Here is a 20,545-nt window from a genome sequence, read left to right as displayed (position 1 = left end):
ATATATTAATCTTTTTGGTTAGCTATTAAATGCCTTGAATATACTCTTTCAAAGGGGAGGGGAGGGGTGGCAGCTGGCAGGCAGGCATGTGAGCCCCAACCTCTCCTTCCCACCCTGATTCTCACTTTCCTCTCTTCCTCTCTCCCTTTGTGCTCTATGGCAGCAGTGGCTGCTTTCTGTGTTCACAAGGGGCAGAGAGTTTTCACCTGGTGAAGCTGCTTTTAGACAGCAGCAGTGGTCTTTGTGGGGCCAGATGAACTGTATCCCAGAGCACTGAAGAAACTTATTGATGTACTCTCTGAACCACTTACTATAATTTTCTATAACTCTTAGAGAATGGATGCAGTTCGATTCAGAAAGGGCAAAAAAGAATAGCGTTGGAAGAGACCCCAAGGGCCATCCAGTCCAACTCCCCTGCCATGCAGGAACTCACAATCAAAGCACTCCCAAAAGATGGCCATCCAGCTTCTGTTTAAAGACCTCCAAAGAAGGAGACTCCACTGCTCTCTGAGGGAGTGTGTTCCACTGTCAAACAACCCTTACTGTCAGGAAGTTCCTCCTAATGTTGAGCTGGAATCTCTTCCTGTAGCTTGCATTCACTGCTCTGTGTCTTTAGTCTCTGAAGCAGCAGAAAACAAACTTGCTCCATCTCTTCAGTATGACATCCCTTCAAATATTTATACATGGTTATCATGTTATCCCTTAATCTTCTTTTCTACACCTCCCTAAGCTTCTCCTCATACTGTGTGGTTTCCTGACCTTTTACCATTTTCATCACCCTCCTCTGGAAGGATGTCAACATCCTGCTTGAATTGTGGTGATCAGAAGTGGACACAATATTCCAGGTGAGGAATATTGTGTCCACTTCTGGTCACCAAAGCAGATTAGAGTGGTACTATTGCTTCTCTCGATTCTAGACACTATACTCCTATTGATGCAGCCTAGAATTGCATTGGCTTTCTTAGCTGCCACATCACATTGCTGACTTCTGTTCAGCCTGTGATCCACTAAGACTGCTAGATCCCGTTTACATGTGTTGCTGTCAATCCAGGTGTCACCAATCCTAAATCTGTATTTTTCATTTTTACTGCCTCTGTATAGTAAACTACATTTCTCCCTATTGAAATTCATTTTGTTAGTTTTGGCCCAGCTTTTTAATTTGTTAAAGTCATTTTGAATTTTGATCCTCTTCTCTGGGGTATTAGCTACTCCTCCCAATTGGGTGTCATCTGCAGATTTGATAAACATACCCTCTATTCTTTCATCTAAGTTGTTGATAAAAATGTTGAATAGCATTGGGGCTAGGACAGAACCTTGTGGCACCCAACTGGTCACTTCTTTCCAGAATGAAGAGGAGCCATTGCCGAGCACCCTTTGGGCTCAGCTGGTCAACTAGCTACAAATCCACCTAACAGTAGCATTGACTGAGGAGTGATAGAACTGTATTATTTAAATATCTCAAGGGCTGTCACAGAGAGGAGTGGATACCCAGAGGGTAGAACCAGGTCTAATGTTTTTAAGTTACAGGAAGGTAGATTTCAGTCAGAAGGAATTTCTTGACAGTAAGAGTCATTAAGCAATGGAACCAGTTGCCTAGATAAGTAGTGGGGATTCCTTCTCTGGACATTTTCAGAAGGAGACTGGACAGCTACCTGCTGGGATGCTCTTGCTGGAGATCTTGCACTGAGCAAGAGATTGGACTCTATGATTCTATTTTTTCTTCTTCTTACAGTGCTGCTAAGTAGGTTCTAAAGGGTAGATAGCCATGCTGAAGTGACTGGAAATGGAAGCAGAGAGGCAGGCTTGAGGGAGGGGGGTTGAATGTATGTGGCTAGCTGTTGAATATTGGCTGCAGAATTCCCCCAACTATATCCATCACTTACACATACTTCAGTGTTGCTGTTGTAGAATGTATATTTTCACGTCACAATTCACGACTGTGGCATCATCATGCAACTGCTGTATAGGAGCATAATTATACAATTGCTATATATGAATATAAAGTTGTACAGTAGAATCTCAATTATCCAATATAAATAGGCCAACTAATAGTCGGATAACCGAAAATGTCAGATAATCCGGAGGGCCATTGTCCCTAATGAAGGCGCACATGCACCCGCGCTGCCATTGGGGATAAAAGTCCCTCCCCTCCTCCCTCCCTGCTTACCTTAGTCCATGGCTGCGGAGGACAGGCTTGGGCCAAGGACGCAGCCTCTGCGAAGAGGCCTGGGTGCTTGGCCCAGTTCATTCCTTTGTGGCTGCGGAGGACATGCTTGGGCCGAGCACCCAGGCCTCCCTTTCAGAGGCTGCGAGCATCCAGATCTCCAACGAAGCCGCGGCGGAGAGGCTTGGGCTGAGCGCCCCCCAGACCTCTCCTTTGCAGCTTTGAACCTCCTTCCCTGGCCTCTCCATCAGGGAAGGAGGGAGGGACGGAGGGAAGGAAGGAAGGGAGGGAGGAGGGGAAGGAATTATCCAACATCCCATGCTTCTTTGTGAGGCACGCTCACGAAGAAGCATGGGACGTCAGATAATCCAGAAGGTCGGATAACCAAAGGTTGGATAATGGAGACTCTATTGTATTTCCTCAATGGATCTTGGCCTATACATGAATGTATGAATTAAGCTTTCGATATGAATTAAACACAAAATAAGCATAATGTGGACCTTTTCTTACAGGGAAAGCCATTGCAATTAAAATGCTGACAAAAAAAATTAGGGAGTTGTTGCATTACGGTCTGTTTCTTCATCCACTGAATCCACTTATACTGGATACCACTTGAAATGGTGGAAATAGTAAATAGGTCTTCAATACCTACTGAATAAATCCAATACCTGCCAACCAGACCCCAGACACATGTGGCACTGAGCAGCTTCTCTCTGTCAATGGCTTTTAGTGGGTGTTTGGATTTATTACTCTACTAATAAAGAGCCAGTAAAAACAGAACATAATACGTCTGCTCTAAGCATTACCCACCTGCTGCGAAAGTGCTGTTGCTATGCACAAGGCCTCCATGCATGCACACCAAACAACTGCTGAACAAGAATAGGCTGGAAGAAAATCTGACACAGAATGAAATTCACCTTTATATAAAACACTGCTGCAGTTTTATCTCTTCAGGACCCTTTTGTGTATTCCTTTTAATGCTGACTGGAATCTACTCTGTATTAGAAATCTGTCATAATTCCTTGCCTTTTCTCTTCCCAGCTGACCACACTGTGACTTGGAGGAGTTTCCACTATACTTAGTGCGGAGATAGAGGTGATGTGAAAGAAGAATCATATGGATTCAAGGAAAGAAGACAAACAAGATGGTGCCTGCAGGCCTCAAAAACTCCGCATGGACTTTCTCTAAACTTCACCAAGGCCTGCAATGAACTATTTTTATTGTGTTTTTTTTTAACATCCTCCCGCCACTTTCTGCTTCTTTCTTCCTCCTAGAAATTAGTACAAAGCCACAAATAGAATTTCAGTAAATTATTATATGATGGTCTTGACACTGGCTTTTACATCTCTGTCTCTGTTTGAGAGGACTGAGTGATCTTCCCTGTCCCTGAGCAGGGATTGGCAGAGAAGAAAGAAGGCCTACACAGAGCAGAGGTGTGGGTTGTTCCTCCACATGTGGTGGCAGGAGCAAATACTGGTTAATCAACTGATGGGCTTGGTCTAGTGGCTGCCACTTTGGTTTCAAGGAGCATTTTAGAAAAGAAGAAACATGTAATTTCTGGGTTGAATGGCTCCATGGTTGTATTGTAGAAAGGTTAGTTGTCTGCAGATCAGATCTGTTTGGAGAGCATTTCTGCCCACCACTGCTTTGTCATTCCATAGTGGCAGGGAAGCTACCAGTTCCCAAATTGCTGAAACTATTCTCTGGGTGGGAGATACCACTGCCCAACCTTGTAAACAGGGTTCCATATTAATAGGAAAATTGCTGTATCTAGATTATTTGTTCAACCATCCGGCCTGTTAGTTTACCCTGGTGTAGGGAAAGAATATGATCGGTTCCATTCTTCAATGCTTACTCTCCCCTATGCTAAAATATCCCTGTGGGTTTTGCTTGCAGAGATTTTGGTTTCATTAAAGTTCCCTGAAGACCTGGATTGTGTCCTCTTTAAATCCAGGAGTGTGGGAAAGAGGGACTGGCATTTCACTGATGTATATCACTTCTATTTTTTTTTCTTCCTCATGGCCTGTTGGGAGGATTCGTGTATGTGTAAATATATAAATGACTATACAGCAACTTCTTGATGGAGACTGAAGAACCTTTGATTCTATGACTCTCAATCCATTTTCACTGAGCCCATTATTTTATTGATTGGGTTGTGGGGGGAACCCTTGTTTTTTTTCTTTTGGGGGGCACTGGGTACTGTGCGATCTCTTACTCCCTCTCCAAACCATCGTGTCTTACCAGATGTTGGGAAGGGAGGGTTATTTAGTGGGCAAGAAAGGGTCACTTGCTGGCTTTCCTATTTGTTGTAAGTTTGGCCTCTTTTCTGAGCAGTTTTTTATGCTTGTTGCCTGTGCTGGGGCTGACTTCATTGATGTGCTTGTTGCAAACTGTGTCTACTTCCCTGGAGTTGGAGCTAGTGCCTGGAAACATCCGACCTGTTTCCTTGTTCCTGCTCTAAACCTTCCTCTTTCCTTTTGCAGCCGCTGTGCCTACGCTTACTGCATGCACAGCTCAGATTCCTGCTCTTTGGGTGGCAGCTCTTCTGTATTACTGTGACTGTACCAATTATACTTGCTGTAATTAAAAGGGTTTTTTTTCTCCAGTAAAACTGGATGCTCTCAGCACTGGATGAATGAAAGAAAACCAGTCCCTTCCAATAATTAGGTTAACAGGTATTATTTTTAAAAAGTGTTGGGGGTGTAAAAGAGAACCCAAACCTAGCCTTAAATGTAATTAAAAGTGTTTTGTTCTCAAAAGTGTGTTTATTTTAAAGTTTCCAGTGTGTGTGTTTCATCTTTTTGCTTTCATGCCTTTTATCCATTTTTCTTGGTTTAAACAGCTTGGCCACATGTTTCATGGAAAAGAAATGCCTTAAAGCAGCTCCTCATTTTCTATGATGCCTCAGAATATGTTGTAATATGATACATATTTTCTTGGAAAATGACTATTATATCTATAGAATTCAGAGATATAGCCATGTTAGTCTGTAGAATCACTTTGTAGAGATATCTTGTAGCACCTTTAAGACTAACTGAAAGAAAGAACTTGGCAGCAGGAGCTTTTGTAGACTTCAATCTACTTCCTCAAATGCATCTGAGATAGACCTTGGCGTGTTACAGACCGCTCCTTTGAGGCGGCCTGTACCCGCCCCTTTCCCTGGTGTATCGGGGCCTCAGTGGCCAGAACGGCAGCCGCTGAGGCCCCAATCCGCCGCTTTCCAGGCTGCGGGGAAGCAGCAAAAGGCCACTTCCCCGCAGCCTGGAAAGGGGTGTCCTTGGGGCTTCAAGCCCCAAGGACACCCCACAGCGACGGAGAGGAGGAGAAAGGGGTCGCTTGGCCCCTTTCTCCTTTGTCGCTGGGTGCAGCCATCTGAAGGCTGCGCCCAGCGGCGCAAACCAGGAAGGAGCTCCAAAACGGAGCTCCTTCCTGCTCCGCGCAAAGGGCGCACTAAGCGCCCTGGCGCGGAGCGACGACGTCACATCTGCGCCGCCCCGTATAGAGGTGGTGCGGTTGTGATGACGTCATGGCGGCCCCCATGTAGATGGGGTGCTGCCATTTTGTATGGACTCAGTCCATACTAGGGTTAGGGGGGTGCGGAAGCACCGCACCTTCCTAACCCTAATACGGACTGACTCCGTACTAAAAGGCCCGTCTGTAATGGGCCTTTGTCTATGAAAGCTCATGCTGCCAACTTCTTTCTTTCAGGTAGTCTCAAAGGTGCTACAAGATCTGTCTACATACCTATTATATTTGTATCTATTAATTACTCCAATTTGCTGTGAAAGAACAATGACAATCCGTTTTCTGTTGAGTCTCATGCTGGCAGAGGGCTTGGCTGAAGCCTTTTCGCTCTCTTTTGATGTCACTTTGTTCTTTTTCCTTTCAGTAGATTAAAGGATCAAATGCTTTTGAACTAGGAACTTAGAGGGACTGAGAGCTGCACATGATCTTATTTATGCTACAGGTTTTGTGGACTATGCAGTCTCAACAAGTAACCCCTTCAGAGACTATAAAAGTAGGCAAGGCCAAGAAATGAAAAGAAATTGATATGCTGCAGCAACCATGTCTTCAGTGAAGAATTTCAGTGCTGAACTGGAGGTGTGGGGAGCATTTAAAAGAGGTAGGAATTTTCATCATGACACCATTGTGTGCAGACTTCACACACATTACCTGTTGCATGCAAGTCGAGTTATTTCTAGAGCAGCAACCACAAGGATGAAAAAAGGATAGTACAGCATTGTGAATGTTTCACATACTCCTGACATTAAATCAGAACAGCTCTGTTGCAGTTATTTAACATTCTATTCCTGTGACACCTCTTGTTATAGTCATAAGCACTAGTGTGAGAGAAGGCAGTATGCTTTAAAGAGCTTCAAAAAGTTTCAGTATACATGGAACTTGCCAGTTTTCTAAATTGGGGTTGTTTATGTTAGAATATTCCTATGAATAAACCAGGTTTTGAAGTTGGTTTATTGATAATACCTACCTCACAAGAATCTATACTCCCATAAGAGTAGGCATCTAAATGTGTATGAGGTGGAATAGCAATAGAAGTGAGGCTATGCATCCTGATGCATTATCTATGTAATAATATACTGGCAAAGTCAGAATGCATTATCTTATTTCTCTTTATAAGAAAGATAATCCTAAATTCTTTCTTCCTCCCTCATACAACGACCAGAAATTCTACATCTATAATTCCATTCTTTCTAGACTAGCCTTAAAATAGTGCATACGAGTAGAAGTGGCTGTTTCACAACATTTAGGTATGCCATTGTATGCTAAGCACTTAATGGGCTTAAGCTACAACTCTTATTGTTTTAAAGAGCAGAAACTTGCTTCAGAAGCCCAGGGTGCTAAAATGTGCAGTTAAACTACAGCTTAGGATAGGGAAAAGACAGTGTTGTGTGTGACATTTTTGTCCTTGCTGTAGTCATAGGTATGTTCTTAAAATTTTTGAGCAAACAACTAGTAATACAATTAAGGTTTTCTAAACCAAGTAAAATAAAACATTCCTTCCATGCTGTTACATCCAAGTTAAAAATAGTAGTATTCATAGATCATGCCCAATTAGTATTGATTATTCAGGACTGGCTTGTTGATTTATTAGCTATACAAGCAATAGGATCATTGCAATCTTGGCAGGCGGGAGGGGGGAGTTGAACCAGTGGTTTGAATATTAGTTTTGGTTCTGAAGTTAGCAGCAGCCAGTGGAACTACAAATGCAGATATTCAATGCATGCTGTCCTCCCATGTAGTCAGGAAAACCATGAACTGGTGCAATATATTCAGGCCATTGATTAGTCTTATGTTGATGAAGTACACCTCAAAGTATTGCAGGAAGCAACCATAACATAATTTCTTAGCTCAGAATTCAACTGTGCTCTTTTCATGTTCAGTGCATCTACCCAGCTGTTCTGTTTTGAAATGTGGCTTTAAAGACAACAGCGAAGAGCCCCTGAAAATCCAACCTGTGTATCCGATTCACATTTGCAAACCCCACCACCACAAACAAATAAGAGATGGATACTGCTTACAGTCCTCTCTACAGGGTTTGTTTCCATGCCTCAAAGCTGCCAGTATGAATGGTACAAATGTGAGGCTTCCAGAGTTCACAGAATCCATCAAGCTGAAGCAGCAGAATCTCAGGTATAGAGAATGGGAGCAATGATAAAACATTTTCAACAATGCAAATATTGTGATGACTGCTTGGTACATTTCCTTTGTTTACATGGTGTTATATCATCTTGATTTGGGTCGAATAAATGGCAGTTATTTTGTTTTTCCATCTTTTGTAACAAACATAAAAATTAATTAAAGATGGGAATTCTTGCTTGTCATGCAAGAATGAGAAACTGCAATTTTAATGAGGAACAGTTAATTTTTTTTGCCACTCAAGACTTTTTACTTTTTCAAACATGTCTCGTGTACAAACTGTGTAGCTAGATTATGATAGTGTCTGCCATTGCATGGGCTTTCTGTAATAAACTAGATGAGTTCTTAGCATCCTTTCTAATGACCCAGTCAGTCCTTCTGTGCTTGCTGTATGTGTCTGTGCATGCTTTGCTTTACAAAGAGAAAGCATTAGTTTTCTGCAGAGACATTTTTGCGCAAATTGCAAGCACGCTAATGCGAGGGGGAGAGACACTTGTGTTTACACTAGTGGCAAGAAATCTTGCAAAGGTTCATAAATTCTCAAAGTAATGAGACAAACTTGTATCAATGAGAATGAATAATTTAGTGAAATTTCATGAGATCTACAAAGCATGGGTAAAAAACATAAGAGTATTTCTTTATGAATTTCATGTATTTCTTCCATTACATGCAGAAGGAATCTGAGGTGTTGACTTCTACCTACTGACACCTAACCATATTAAAGAGAAAAAAAAGGGAAGAAGCTAGAATGAATGCAAGAAACCAAAACTCATCTAAGATTGAGAGATGAGTATCTGAAACTGAATCCTTTCCTAGAGACCAATTGCAAAACTGAAGAATTTCCATACAAGTCATCCTTGATGCTTCAGGACTATAAGATGAACCCAGCTGTCGGAGAATCCACATCTTCATTTCAGCCCTATGTTTCTATAGTGGTAGGCTGCTGCTATGACATACCTTAGATTAGGCTGCAACGCATTGGAGATATATGCCTCTTAATTATTGCACACTGGCTGTATGAGAGCCTGGAGAAAAATAGTATCTGCCTTTATTTGGTGAGAAGAAAACAGCCATTGAAGGCCCATGCCCTTGATAGTGGTGCTCATGTGAAAGAAACCATAAGGATAGTATGAAACAATATTTTCCCCACTCCTAGGTTGCTGCAGAGGAATGGGCAAAGCATTGATAGATTAAAGCTCCCATTAGGCAGAGCAAGCATAGATAAGGAATGCCAGAAACTCTGGTCCAACCTTCAGTTTGCATAGCTTTCCCACCCTTGGCATATAGGCTCAGCTACCGCCAGGTGCTTCACTACAGATCAGATGCTTACACAAGATAGGTTGTTTGCAGAAGTCCAGGTGGCCCTCCGGGACTCAGAATAACTTTTGCCAGTACCCAGATGTAGGTATCACAATGTTTCACGCTAGAAAAAGTTACTTGACAGAAACTCCATGCTTGTGTACCCTGGTGATGCGTGCCCAAAATGATTCCTTGTGCAAAAGAAATATGAAGTGCTCCCTTACACAATGCCTTCCTCTCTAGAGCAAGTCTACTTCAAAAAGGAGGGGTAATTTAGGGGTTGTGAGATGTACCTGAGAGAAGCAGCTGTTTCCTTCTTGGATCCAACTTGACTCACTTGAGGTCTGGGAAGATCACAGCTATTGTTTCCTGCCCACTGCAACGCTGCAACTGAGTGCTTATTTGGCACCCCATGCTATTCCCTGGGCACTAAAGGCCATGAGCATGTAATCCAGCACTGGGAAGCTGCATTTCACACAGGGTGGAAGCAATAGCCCAATGAAACTGCACAGGCAGTTTCATGGATATACCCTAGTTGCATGTAGGACCTCAGCCCTGCTCTCTAAGGCTTATGGTCTTTTCTCATAGCTAAACATTGCAAATGTGTAAACTCTTCATACCTCAAAAGCCAAATGCCAGCAGGGTGGGTCACCACTGGTCCAGTGCTCATTCAATGGGACAGGCTTGTTGCAACCTGTGATGCTTGCATGTGCTGTTAGCCCACCTCACTCCCAGGACAGGAAGGGACAAACAAACCCCTCAGGAGAAAACCCCCATGTCTCAAATACACTAACAAATTTGCAGCAACGTATGCTAAAATTTAACTTATTATAACAGTGTAAAACACAGCATTGTAACACGTCTGTACAATCCTTTTGGATCAGAATTTTAAAATGTAAATGATTTACTTTGCATTCCATAATTCTTCCCCCATCCCACACATATACATAAAATGTATAAAAGCAATAATACAATACACAAAGTTATAGAGGAAGCTGTCCAAAGTGTAAACAAGAAAAGCATTAAAATGTAAAATTAAAAAAGACGATGGCAGTAGAGCTACAAAAGTGCACCAAAAAATCCAATCTAGTGAACTGCAGAGATTACATATTACAATACTGGAAGAGTTTCCAACACTCTCATACTGAATTTCCACCCTGTGGTTGTACTGTTTCTGCTAAGAGTTGGATCTGATCCTAGCCCTAATACACATAACTTAAAAACTAAATGCATCTCAGCCACACACACACACACACACACACTCCATTTAGGGACTGGATGGGAGAAATATTTTCCTGAGTTCCTGAAGTAATACTGACTCTGTTTCCTGCTACACAGGAATGTTCTAGATGCCATTAAGTATTTGCTGAAGGGCAGGGGAAGTTATTCTTGACTTAGTTTGCTTGCAGGGGCTAAACATTTTGCCAGTGAAAATTCCACAGTCTCAACCAGGCTCACAAATAATTTCAAGGCTGAGTGTGCACTCTGCCCTCTCTTATGGTAAGAGTGCTCTTGGGTCAAAAGATGGTGAACCTGAATGAGGAATAATGACAACAAACAAGAAACACATTGCTCATTGTGACCAAACATGAAGTAGGTTGAATTAATTGCTGTTCTAACATGCAAAGGATTATACCTCATTCATTTTTATGTAAAAGAGTAAAAAAATTGACTCTGCTGAAATTTAAATACTCCCCTCTTCATTTTTAGGAAGGATCTGCCCCCCCCCCCTGCAAAAACAGAAAATCACAGATATTCAAGCCCGATTGGCTTCAATCGTGGTGTATACCCCATTTTCCCACCTCTGTTTGCTGCCCACAAACAGGTGAAAGAAACAAATTCCAAGTCCGCAAAAATGGAAGGGCGATTACCTTCTTGCATGTGAGATTCTAGTCTACATGGTGTTTGCGCAAAAGAGCTCTCTAATGGTGCCAGGACACCGAATTAAAGTTTCCTTAAAAATGGTCTCCAGTCTAGAAAGTCCAAAAACAGAACACCTTTGGAAAATGAACTAAATATCATTGCTTTAATACATATCTTGGGAAAGTTACTTCTTGGCCTCAATTCCCAGACTCCCTCAGCTGGCAAAGCCAGTGCCCATGCTGGCTGGAAGATTCTGACAGTTGGAGTCTGAAACTTACTTTTTCTAAGGTCTGCTTTAATGTAATGCCGCCATCGAAAAGAGAACACACGTTCTGTGGGAAATGGACTGAATTAGTGCCTCCTTTAACCTCCTATTCAAAGTCTCTTTCTACCCCTGGCATCGTCTAACCCACTTTTTACATGTATTGCAGCTTGAATTTTCTAGTACTTTGATACCCTTCATTATGACACCAGGATATTTGTGGTGTTAAGAAAACACTGAAACATATTCTCTTCCTGTTATGTCACACTAGACTAAAATTCAAAGTAATGGTCATGTCCTTCCGCTACATACACCACATGAGGTTCTCTCTTGTCCCAATAGTAGTAGTAGTAGTAGTAGTAGTAATAACTGTTTATTTCTATACCGCTTTTCCTCAAGATCAAAGTACTTGGTACTCATAACTGCTGGTTGGGTTAAAGGGAATACCTGGAAGGAAGCAGAGCAGCACACTACTGTGACCTCACAGTCATTTTTTCTTCTGCAGTACGTAATAGCTTCCAAATCTGAGTTGGAAGAGGCTGGAGCAGGGGATTTGGCTCTTTGTGTGGGCTTGGAACAAATTCCTCCAATGAAACAAGATTTCGGCAATAAATACAAATAGATGATGCTTCCCTTTTGTTTTTTAATGTAAGCATGTTGCAGGTATGCTACACGGAACTATAACAGAGAGAGCATCCTTGGGACAGACACTACGCGAAAGCCTAGATGACCAGTTTTCAGTTTTTGCTTTGGCAGCTGTACTGCAAGGAGAACGCTACATTTTAAGCATTATTCAACACTAGTTACTATTTCATGCAAGGATTTACTTGCAACTATAGAATTGCTACCTGAATGCTTTTTCATAATAAAGTATGCAGCATGATGTAATCTATTATGTCAGGCTACATTTTACATTGTAATATAAATAGTTGCATCTACAAAATGAACCAGGATGGTGCAGTGCTTTGAGTATTGCACTAGGACTCTGGGAGACCAGAGTTTAAATCCCTCCTCAGCCATGGAAACCCACTGGGTGACCATGGGAAAGTCACATTCTCTCAGATGCAGAGAAGGAAGTGGCAAACCTCCTCTGAATGAAGTACTGTATGCCAAGAAACTTCTGTGACAGGTTTGCCTTAGGGTTGCCATAAGATGGGAATGACTTGAAAGCACACAACAACAAATGAGTACTTTCTGTCTCATGCTTTAGGCCAGTGCTACTCAAAGTGGTTGTCCATGGACTGATACTGGCCTTTACGCCCAGAAAAGAAACAAATGTAGATTGCACAAATCTGTTGCCAGTCCCTATCACAATCTCCCGACTCACCACATCAGATAGTTTAAGCAACACTGCTCTAGGCAACCATTACCTTCTAGTAACACTATGAAGCAGGGAGGTGTCTTAGTAACCATTTGTGTGGTTAACACTGGTTGCAAGTTTGAGGTTATCTGTGGTAGACTCTGGGTTGCTCATGTTCTTGGCTTAACCAAAATTACACAGCGAAGGGCATGTCTAGAGGAGGACATATGAAGCCTGTTCTTGCCTTGGAACATGTCACCTTTTAAGAGTATGTTGAATGAATGAAAACTCTATATATTGGAGGTCTCAATGTGATTCAAGGTTATTAATCTTCCTATGGAATCCTACATATGTATTTTTTGACTATATGGAAACAACTAATTAATCATCTTCCTTAGGACAAAGTCCCACAGCAAATTCAACCAAAAATTTATTTTTACAACTCTTTCAGCCTTAATTCAAAGTTAAATTTTAGCCGTATCCTATTAAAACAGAAACTTGAACATTTAAACTTAGAACCTTCCTACATAATCAGCTTATGGAGCAATACATACACTGCCCATGCTTTCTCTTTTGCAGAAGACTACTATTTCCAATCAAAGAAGAACTTCTTTTTCAATAACTTATTTTCTGACCATTTGACCATCAATATTTTGTTGATGGTCAGCCAATGTAAATAATCAGTACAAAGGCAACTAGTATGGGATATGATAGTTAATATGGCGGATATGCACTGTGGTGTGAATGTAAGATTAGTTTCAAAACCATTTCCTCCATTTTCTACACTGGATGAATGGTCCCTTGGCTCTCTCTGAGTGTACAACACAATCCTTTCAAAAACAGCAGAGGAAGAAATAGCACCACAGCTTCCATCCCCCACCATGTTGAATGGAAGTCATCCTATATTTGTTTGAGAATTTCAGAGAGTACAGCACCCAGGAATGGTCTGGGAAAGGTAAGAGTCATAAGAAAGCCCTAAAAAACATTTTAATGCCAGTGGATTGTGAACAAAGTACCATATTGGGGCAGTGGTAGAAGAGGGGAAATGCATAAATATTCAGATATAGATCAAAAGAAAAGACATGGCTTTAAAATAAAGAACTGCTTTTTTCATTGTACACTAATGTGAAATGCCCCTAGTAATAGGAATAAGATTTTAAAAGTCCACACCTAGCAAACATGGACTGGAAGAAAATAATTTGACCATGATCTGAACTGCAGGAAATGGGACAGCTTTTTTAAGCTGGGGTTATCTGGGTTTGTTGGGGGGGAGGGATGTGACAATAGAGGAAATAAACACCTTAACTGCAAAATAATACTCTGAGGATCTGCCATGATTACAGTCCTATCCACAATATAACCTGGCAGCCAACTAGAGCAATTAAAAAAGCAACAGGTAAAACAAATTCTGCCTTTTCCTACTAGGAGAAAATTTTCAGTGCAATTGGAAGTTTAAAGAAAGGCTATGGAACCTAGGCCCTTCACTTTTGATTCTACAAATGCCATCATTCCTCACTACTGAAAATGCTGGCTGAAGTTGATGGCAGTTAGAAGCCAAGTAGAGCTGTAAGTCACACATTTCCCACCACTATCCAAAAGTATGCTGTGCAATAAATACTGTACGGCTTTAGCAGGGACCTGGAAATCCTTTCCTCCTGTCTCATGGCTCATTTGCTACAACTGCTCGGAGCCTGCCTTCTCCATCAGTGTTTCTTTTTGTGGGTATCACAGGTTCAAGGCATGTAGGTGTTTTCTGGGATGTGCATTTGACAACTGTGAAATGTTTTGCAACAAGCATCTTTAAAAGGAAGCTATTACAGGATTACCTTAATAGCCCTGAGCATCTGATCCCACCTTGTTAGACAGAAAATGGAGGGGCAATAGATACAAAAACTGACGGCTCAGGCTGCTCCTATTCAGTACAGTATGAACCAACCAAGCAGCCAGTTTTGTGCGATTTCAGGAAAATCTCAAGTTGATTTCATTTATTTTTCAGTACTTCTGTTGTAGTTTAGCAAGGAATGAGCAAAAAGAATGAGACTGGTTTATACTGACATACTAACCTGGTGGGATGATATATATACAGACACATTCATTTTTCATCAGCTGTGCAATGGACAGGGAAGTAACATATAACACTCCATTCATGCATGAGCTTTGTTCCTTCCTTGTAGGATATTCTGACCACTTCAATTTAGCAACCATTTTATTTAGTTTCTCCAAAAACACTGCAAGACCTCCCTATTGATCTACCTTATATCACTCCTGTGAGGGAAGGATTAAGTGTCATTTACAAAGGCTAAAAAAAGAATTGGTTTAAGAAAAAAAAGGGGAATCGTACCTCCTAGTACTAAACCCATATAGGCTGTGAACGATATAGGGAAGCCAAAATGGCTGGTATAAACTGCATTTGAGCTTAACTCTTTTACTTCTACAGAAAAGTACTAGAAAATGGCAGCCCACTGAATGGCTGCATCTGTGTTGTTGTTCAGTCCTTGATCTCAAATCAGCCAACTATTCAGGGGGGTATTTCTTTTCATATAGCAAAGAGCAACCCATAAGAAGTCAAGGTGTAAACAGGGCTAGATAACAAGTAAAACTTCAGGCCTGGAGAAGAGGGTTTTTTTGTGCTGGGCTGTGGCTGGGAAGCTCCAATAGCAATAAACTTACATTTGAAAAAACAGGTCTTGAATAATTTTCTTTTTAAAGCTAGCTTTTAGTAATACCTGCATTAATAAAGCAAAACATATCCTACCTTCTAAAGGCTAACTTCTAAACCTATAATTTCTGTCTTGAGTACTGTACACTTTGCTGGCAAACAAAGATGTCTGCAAGGCCATCAAGGCACTAGGAAATCAATCCTATGCACACTTAGTGGAATTAACATCTGGGTAAACGTTGCATGTAAACATGCAATAGGGCTGCAGATGACTGTCCCATGATACCTTTCATAAGAGTGGGCTGTACATGGGGATCACTTAAGTAATCACATGATACCAGCCTGGAGAATTCTAGTTCCTGCAGAGCTGCACAGGCCTTCTCTTAGTCTCAAGCAGTCAGAAGCTACCTCACTTCCAGAAACTGCATAAGAAAAAAACCATGAGTGCAAAGACCTTGCTGTAGCTCTTCGCCTACTATTGCCATCCCTCCTGGAGTACACAAATGGTCTGAGCGCAAGAACAAACATGCAAACAATTCAGCACACAAAATCTAGACTGCCACATTGGTTTTCCTCAGAAGTTGTCCTTGCTTCCCATATAGTAAATTACACAGCCAAGCAGAACAGAAAACCATTTACATGGGATATTTTGAAATCTTTGAGAAACCTCATCAGTGTAAACAAATAAGGGAGCAAAACAACTAAGAACAGGCATGCTGAATTGCCAGATTTTGCTGCATGAGAAACACACACATGAATAATGTGTGTGCAGATATTGCATAGATGCTATGAAGCCAACTTCCCTTACATGAATCACCCATAACTTCATTTACTATATTGGGAGCCAGACTAAAACAGAAACAAGCACTGCTACTGAAAAATGTGCTACTGGCCCAAACCTGCAACTGTGTATTCACTTGCTTCCTTTAATTCCTCCCTCTAGCTCACTGCTGTTTTAACATTCAACTTAATTTTTAGTTCCAAGTTTTGGAAGGAAACAGTGCAAATGGTTTCAACAGATTAAATGTGTTAGAGATCTACCCACTGAGGGAGGCAATATGAAAAACATGATTCAAAAGCACTTTGGGAGCTGTTTGAAGATGAGAAGCCAAGTTTAAAAAATCTGTCCACAGGCACTATCTATTAAAGACTGGCCTGTATTCAAAACCTCATCCTGAACTCTTGGGCACAGCATGACTAGCTATGGGACTGACTCCCTAGTATTGCACGTGGCTGTGCTTCTCCCATCTCTTATGAATAACTACCATGTACCCTTAAATAAATGCATTCTCAGCTCTCCTAGAATGTGACTGATTTGGACATCTGCACCACGGGAGGGCAGCCTCTAGATAAACTCTTCTCTGAATGAGTTTTGAAAATCTTTGGTGGCACTTTTGGCTTTGGCCTTTGAAGGGCAGGTGAGCCACCCAGTGCATTTTCTGTCTTCTGAACACAGTCTTGGGCAATCCTATCTTCTGCAGCACCCATGAATGCAAGAATAAGTTTGTCATTATCTGTTGCATCATGGTGGCTGGCCTCAAGGAAAGGCAGAGCCACTTGCTTTTTGTTCAGGAAGTCTTGCTCTGTAGCATGAGCCAAATGAAGAGGAGTAGTAGTTTTTACTATTCGGAAGGGGCTGTGCGGCTCCTGTAACACTGGGGATGAAGAGGGTCGACCATGGAAGGCTTCTGACAGAAATTGTGCATCGGAGTCTAGCTCTGATAAGAGTGGCACACTGCCTCCACCAGACAGTCTCTTATGATGAGACAATGTGCTGAAGGCTTGGCCAAGTCCTTTTTGTTCTTGTTCCAAATCTACCGTTTGCCAAATTTGCCTCTGCAGATGTTCTATCTCCTCAACAGATGCCGACTTGGGCATTATACACTTTAGCACTGGAGTAGAGAGTTCAGCCTGTGGGACTGAAATTGCCACTTTGTCAGGACTAAGTACATGTAGGGGAGAGTTATATTCTTCACCTTTATCTTCACCGTCACACAAGTTATCATATTGAGATGCATTAGAAGGTCGCCGCTGTCCATCCTCAAATGGTAAAAGGAGAGCAGTATGTTCTTCAACTGTACATGAAGCTACCATGTCTTCCGGCAAAGCGCATATTGTGGATAAGCTGTGTCCTGGTGTTAAAAAGGAGTCTGTATTTGGGGGCTGGCACAGGTGATCTGGAAGCAGTTCAACATGTTCAGATAACAGATCCTCAGAAGAACAAGTGGTGCTCTCATGCTGAAGAGCTGTTGAATTTTGCACAGCTGGTGATTCTATGGCACTTTGCTCTTCAACAGATGGAGTCAATGGCACTTGATGGGGTGACTCTGACTCTGACAATGAAGTTATACTATTGTGGCTCACAGAAAGGTCTACTTCTACAGTCTGACTCTGCAAGGGAGATTCCCAGAGAGTGCTATCAACTGACACACACCCTGTGGGCTCTTGGGAAACAGGGTTGCTATTGTCTGTAGAAAGTCTGGGGATGTTTTGCTGTAAACTACCTCTCTCTGTCCTGCTGCTCTCTAATGAATCAGGCTCATTAGTGGCAATAGGATCATCTTGACTTTTCCCAATGATATGAATTTCATTGAACACACCCGGATTATCCTCTGAAGGAATTCCATTGGCATTTTCTTCTATTTGTTTCTCTTCTACTCCAAATGTTTCTTTTGGCTCATTATTCTGGAATGGACTGTGGTCCATGACAGCCTCTTCAGCTGGCAAAGGTAGCCCATTAGGCTGTGAAAGAGAGGTGCTCTCATGTTTGGCCACATATCTACTGCCAATAGTTTCATTTGGAGGAGAAGGACTTTTATCTGGAGAAGGTTGTATTAGAACATCTTTATCTTGGTTTTGGTCACTGACAGCCTTTTGCTGTCCATTAGCTGCAACACTTGACTTTGCTGACACCAGATTTAAGGAGAGTTCCAGCCCCAGGATTTTCTTGGGAAATTCTTCAGATTTTGCTGTAACAAAAAATGACACACATTAGTTTCTTATTTTGAATCCAAGCACAATCTGAAAGCCAATGTACTCTACTTTGAAGACTGCTAGTCCACCTAGTCCTAGGATTTCAGAAAGGGAACTTTCTCAGCCCTACATGGAGATGCCAGACATTGAACCTGTGCTTTTCTGCATGCAAAGCATATACAGTGGTACCTCGGGTTACGAAATTAATTCGTTCCGCGGCTAATTTCGTAACCCGAAAAACCTTCGTAACCTGAATTGCCATAGGCGCTAATGGAAAAAAATAGCTCTCTGCTGCCCTCCGGTGGCGAAATAGCGCCGAGGTTTTTTCGTAACCCGAAAAAACCTTCGTAAGCCGAAACAATAAATCCCTATGGGATTTTTTCGTATCCCGAAAAATTCGTAAGCTGGGTAATTCGTATCCCGGGGTACCACTGTACACTATCCACTGAAGTATGGTCCCCTCCTTAACAGATTTAGCTCCCTGCTTTTTAACCTCAACAGCTGTCTCTGGGAATCATCTTTCAGAAGGATTTTGTCATTGTGATCACATTTCCCCATCTAATTAGGGCTAATCTACATAAATCTTCTTCTGCACATGCAATAGGTGTAAGTATGTGAGCAGTAAGATGAATTATGCTCATGTAGAAAAGTTAAAGCTTGGTTTGATAGAAGATTGTTAAAAATACACAGTCGTTCTACTTCTGCTTACCTGGGGGAGGAAGGTCAAATTTCATTTTGCGCAATTCAGCCATTGATGCTTGCAACTGTTCTATTACAATATCGTCTTCAAACAGCAAAGAAGCAGCAATTTTTTCCTGCAGGAATTCCCGTAGATCTTCTAGAGTCATTTTCAACAAGCGCTCTAAATAGATAGTAGATAGTAGAAAATTCAGCAAAATAATGTTGCTGATCTAACTTCTATTATATAATGCTGATCACAATGAACTACCAGTCATCAGTGCAGAGAATGAAAAGTAAAATCTGTAACAAGCAAGATTCATCTATGCTTTTCAGGTCATATGGACTTTTCTATACATAAGGTTCTTTCTCAAATTAATATCTTAACATTCAGCCTGGAAAGAATTTATACTGGTTTATAGATTCATCATAATGACATTAACATTCATCAGAACATCTTGCACATACATAGCAAAGAGCTAATGCACTGATCTTTGCAGGTATATGTAGGATTGTTCAGACATTACACCTCTAGGGGGAGTAAAGCTACATTTTATTTGATTTCAGTACAAATCTGTTCAGTCTCTCACAATGTTCTTTGGCCAGGCAAATTAATACTATTCAGAAATTAAATTTTATTGCCATGTCTTCAGATTTACATTTCTAGCTCCAAACTCTGTGTGGACAAATCTTTTTATTTTTCAAAAAAGTGAATTATATTTTGGACATATATTTTTGTATAATACATACATAATAATTCTATATATAAACACTGACTGCATTACAACTGTGCACAACACATTTCTCTACCTGTTGCTTTATGACGTATATAACCTTGCTCTGAAGGTTTACACTCAGTTATAAAGAAAGATCTCATGAGATTACATGATCCACAGACTGCATTCTGGTTTAGATAATGAATGGCACTGAGCAGAACTTTAGAAAGCATTATACAGTAACCTACTTGTGTTTTAAGTGCCACATGATTATTCTTTGCATTTGTTACAACAGATTAACACTGCCATCCCATTCTAGAATTTGTCAGACAAATATCTCTGTATTACTTTCCACTTTTCTGTTCTCCCTCAAACTCCAAAAGAAAAATGTACAGTGGTACCTCGGGATACGAATTACCCAGCTTACGAATTTTTCGGGATACGAATAAATCCCATAGGGATTTATTGTTTCGGGTTACGAACGTTTTTTCGGGTTACGAAAAACCGCCGGCGCTGTTTTAAATGGAGCCGCGGCAGAGCCGCGGCTTTTTTTCCCATTAGCGCCTATGGCAATTCGGGTTACGAAGGTTTTTCGGGTTACGAAATTAGCCGCGGAACGAATTAATTTCGTAACCCGAGGGAGCACTGTATGTCCTAATACAAAGAGGCATCTTTGTATTATTACAGTACATCTCACCGTACGTTTCAAGAAAATGATTCACTTTTCTACATTTAGCAACAACAACAACAACAAAACCAAGTTGCTTTTAATTTGTGTAATTGTTATGAATGCAAAGCTTAAGGCCATTTTCTTTTCCTCTCACAAAACAGCAGCTATCTTAGACTATCTGGTAACCTTTACTGTCTAGACACAAGTGAATTCCACCCAAAATATCAGAGGATTTTATCATGAAGATATGGGTATGCCAATTCATGCCTTTATGAGAAGATACAGAATGTATTTGAAAGCAAG

The 20,545-nt window shown here is 41.3% G+C and overlaps 2 protein-coding genes and 1 long non-coding RNA gene across 4 annotated transcripts in view; 2 read left to right on the top strand and 1 right to left on the bottom strand.

The window, feature by feature from the left end:
* Positions 1-4,923, top strand: part of HRAS (HRas proto-oncogene, GTPase) — a 29,978-nt gene extending 25,055 nt beyond the window's left edge. Inside the window, exon 4 of the mRNA XM_042459220.1 lies at positions 3,206-4,923. The gene's annotated coding sequence lies outside the window, so the exon portion shown is untranslated. The remainder of the gene's footprint in view (positions 1-3,205) is intronic.
* A 914-nt stretch (positions 4,924-5,837) lies between these two features.
* Positions 5,838-8,186, top strand: LOC121916029. The gene is made up of 2 exons (XR_006100790.1): positions 5,838-6,287; positions 7,567-8,186. It is a non-coding gene; the product is annotated as an uncharacterized LOC121916029 (long non-coding RNA).
* A 200-nt stretch (positions 8,187-8,386) lies between these two features.
* LOC121916017 overlaps positions 8,387-20,545 on the bottom strand; it is a 111,261-nt gene continuing 99,102 nt past the window's right edge. For both annotated transcript variants that reach the window (XM_042440719.1, XM_042440728.1), the window contains 2 exons: positions 18,888-19,040; positions 8,387-18,174 (listed from right to left, as the gene is read on the bottom strand). In XM_042440719.1, coding sequence (XP_042296653.1) covers positions 16,505-18,174; positions 18,888-19,040 — 1,823 coding nt within the window. In that variant the 3' untranslated portion in view covers positions 8,387-16,504. The remainder of the gene's footprint in view (positions 18,175-18,887; positions 19,041-20,545) is intronic.

This window comes from Sceloporus undulatus, chromosome 1, assembly GCF_019175285.1.
Source record: "Sceloporus undulatus isolate JIND9_A2432 ecotype Alabama chromosome 1, SceUnd_v1.1, whole genome shotgun sequence".
NCBI classification, from domain to species: Eukaryota; Metazoa; Chordata; class Lepidosauria; order Squamata; family Phrynosomatidae; genus Sceloporus; species Sceloporus undulatus.
Note: the sequence above shows the minus strand (reverse complement) of the source record. Positions and strands in the feature narration are given on the sequence as shown.